Source organism: Megalops cyprinoides, chromosome 9 (genome assembly GCF_013368585.1).
Source record: "Megalops cyprinoides isolate fMegCyp1 chromosome 9, fMegCyp1.pri, whole genome shotgun sequence".
In the NCBI taxonomy this organism is placed as follows: domain Eukaryota; kingdom Metazoa; phylum Chordata; class Actinopteri; order Elopiformes; family Megalopidae; genus Megalops; species Megalops cyprinoides.
The window spans coordinates 32,466,245-32,469,349 of NC_050591.1; the positions used below are offsets into that span (position 1 = coordinate 32,466,245).

Consider the following 3,105-nt stretch of genomic DNA (forward strand, 5'->3'; position numbering starts at 1 on the left):
TGTCATGTTTGGTAGAGAACTGATCACATTTAGACCTTGCTCTCAGCTGAGAACTCATTGTGGAACTGTACACATCCTGTCCCCGTACTGTCGCTATACTTGCTGTATGCACTTTTGTAAGTCGCTTTGAATAAAAGCGTCTGCTAAATAAATACATGCAAATGTAAATTTAGTTTCGATTTTCAAACTCCAATTTAATGACCAACGCTACCACTGAAATTAACATTAGTAATTATTTGTCTGTGTTTATCATCTGATGCCCTTCCTACATCTCTCATAATTCATCTGCATTCTTGGTACAAATGTCTCTAGTCATTTCTTTGAATCAGACTCTGTGCCAGACCTGCCAGGTCTATAATCTGGTGCTGTTGCTATTGTTGCGCAATGTATGGCCAAGGAATTGCCAGAAACCATTGCATGAATCTGTGCTGTGTTTGTATTACATTAAAATGAGAAACCCCATTAGGTCAAATCTAGACATTTCCACCCCTTTGGGATATATTTCTCTGCTTACTTAGCTTGGTACTATTTCCATATTTTGAGATCACTGTTGCCAGGGATCTGATTTGTCAACAGTTGCTAAAATCCAAAGAGGACGCCCTCAGAGAAATCATGCTGGAGTTTGATTTCGGCTATAAAGTCATTGCGCTCAGCACAGTTTTGCCAGTATTGCACTTGAGAGCACATCAGGAGACCTTGGTAATGTTTAATCAATGTAGTATAATGCTGTATATTTACTTTTGAGAATCCTAAAGGATGATTTGAGCGGATGGAATGATTTTGAATTTGTGTAAAATAACTTTCTATGAAAATAAATTAGAACTTTTTAAAGAAGCTATTTTATTTATGCTTAAAAATCAATATTGTTTTATGTCTCACTGGAGATATGGTGTATAGTGAATGACAATATTTAATCGTCTTTAACTTTTTTGGCTTGATTTGCATATGCATCTGTGTAGCATGCTACCGTTGTTTCATTTTCTGTGATTTCATATGTACTTCTCTAGTGCTGATTTAGCATATTTCCTCCACCTGGCATCATATAGAGTCACCATGGCTACGAACAGCACAGCACAGAATGGCAGTATTGGCAGCATCTCCCCAGAGCGGAAGGTGAACGAGCAGGTGCTCTTTGTGCAGGTGTTGGTGGGGATTTTCCTCTATGTCAACTGCCTCATGATCTTCACCTTCTTCAAGAAGGAGGCCTTCCGCACCAACAGCCGCTACATCTTCTTCGCCCACACCCTGGTCTGTGACTGCATATTTCTAGTGATGACTGACCTCCTCCTTCTCCTCAGTTACTTCCGCATCGTGATGCCTGTTGGACTGTGCTTGTGCATCTGTGTGCTCATGAGCATCCTCACCTTTGCCACACCTCTGACCCTCACTGTGATGAGCCTGGAGCGCTATGTGGCCATCTGCATGCCCCTGAGACATGCTGAAATCTCCACCCCAGCCAGAGCCTTTCTCTCCATCATCACCATCCACGCTCTCAGCTGCATACAGCTCATCATCGTCATCTCTGTGTTCATGGCCAGTGTCCCCCTCAGTTTCTACAGCACTGACAGGGTGTGCAGTGTGGAGATGCTCATAGTCCATAAGTGGCAGGGTTACCTCAGATCGGCCATTTCTCAGCTCTACTTCCTGGTCATGTCCAGTATCATCAGTTTTACGTATGTCAAAATCATGGCAGCTGCCAAGGTGGCTTCAACGGACAACAAGAAAACCACTTCCAAGGGCCTCAGAACAGTCCTCCTTCATGCCATCCAGCTGTTGCTCTGTTTGATTCAGTTCTGGTGCCCCTTAATCGAGATGGCCGTAATGGAGATTGATTTGAGACTGTTTGTAAATTTGAGATATTTTGATTACATTACTTTCATTCTTGCTCCACGATGTCTCAGCCCCCTTGTGTATGGTTTAAGGGATGATAAGTTTTTCATAGTTTTGAAATACTACGCTTTTTGGGGGCTGAGTAAGAAAATATCTCCAATCTTTGCTGACCTCTAAGAACATCTAATCCAATAAAAATACAAACCCTGTAATGCTAAAAACTTACTTCAATGTCATTCTGAGGAAAACAGTAAATTTGAACCACCAGTTATCAAAAACATTTCTGAGAACACTGTTTTGTACAGTGTTGGTAATGGTGACATCATTTGTAGACCGTATTGTATTTGTACGGGTACAACAATTTTTATTGCCCCTGTACTGAAAAACATTTTTAAAAAATGCAGGGAAGACTTGAGTTCTCTGACATGTTGGCATAAACATGTGACTGTACTGCGCAGTCATGCCACAATATGTTTGTACAGATTCTCTCAGTCTGCCTTTTTATCATGTACAATAAAATGCACTGTATCTATGCACTGTATTTCATTGAATTTTACATCACCCTTGCCACATTATGTAATTTATTTCCATATAGACCAGGGTGATTAATTCCCAGTGTGACTGATATTGTATAGTTTCATCGTTCACAATTTTCAGTAATCTGAGGAGATAGCAACATCTCTGCAGCAGTAGTTTCACTTATCTCATCCTACCCATCTCACCCCACCCCATCTTATGAACACTCTCTTAATGGCATAAAATGGACGCCTCGATAAGAGCACCAGCTGTGTGTGTTAACGAGAGATTAAGGGAGAGAGAAGAGAGGAGTAAAAAGTCAGTGAGCATGATACAGTGCAAACAGGTTGGATCCTGTGAGAACATAAATCATGAACAACAAGTAATTTTAATTAAAAAATCCATAAAAGTGGATCATACCTATGTTGGTTCCATTAAAATACCTGCATATAGCAGGAAGTTGATAATCCTGCAAACGTGAGGAAGACTTTTGGGAAAAACACTTCTCAAAACAGTAATAATACCCTGTGTTAAACTCACTGTAACAGCCTTTTAGTGTGGTCATTACTTCATATTATGTTCAATCTGGAACTCAGCTGGACCCTGACCTTGAAGAAATGATGTCCAATGTATGTGATTTTGGGCACCTGTAAATTATGCATTCTTACTTTTTCAGTGTTTATGAGTTTGGCTATGTAATATGATGTGTGGAAAAGGGCACTCACTGACTTTCACTTTTTATTAACGTATTTACTTCTT

The 3,105-nt window shown here is 40.2% G+C and overlaps 1 protein-coding gene across 1 annotated transcript; it reads left to right on the plus strand.

Annotated features, from left to right (window-relative positions):
- Window positions 1-1,053: 1,053 nt before the first annotated feature.
- On the plus strand, window positions 1,054-2,007 carry LOC118783809 (odorant receptor 131-2-like). The gene has a single exon (XM_036537766.1). It carries the CDS (start codon window positions 1,054-1,056, stop codon window positions 2,005-2,007), a length of 954 nt encoding a protein of 317 aa, XP_036393659.1.
- The last annotated feature ends 1,098 nt before the right edge of the window (window positions 2,008-3,105 follow it).

Excerpts from the sequence above, each read along its gene's own strand:
- LOC118783809 (XM_036537766.1), top strand. The coding sequence starts at position 1,054 with ATGGCTACGAACAGCACAGCACAGAATGGCAGTATTGGCAGCATCTCC.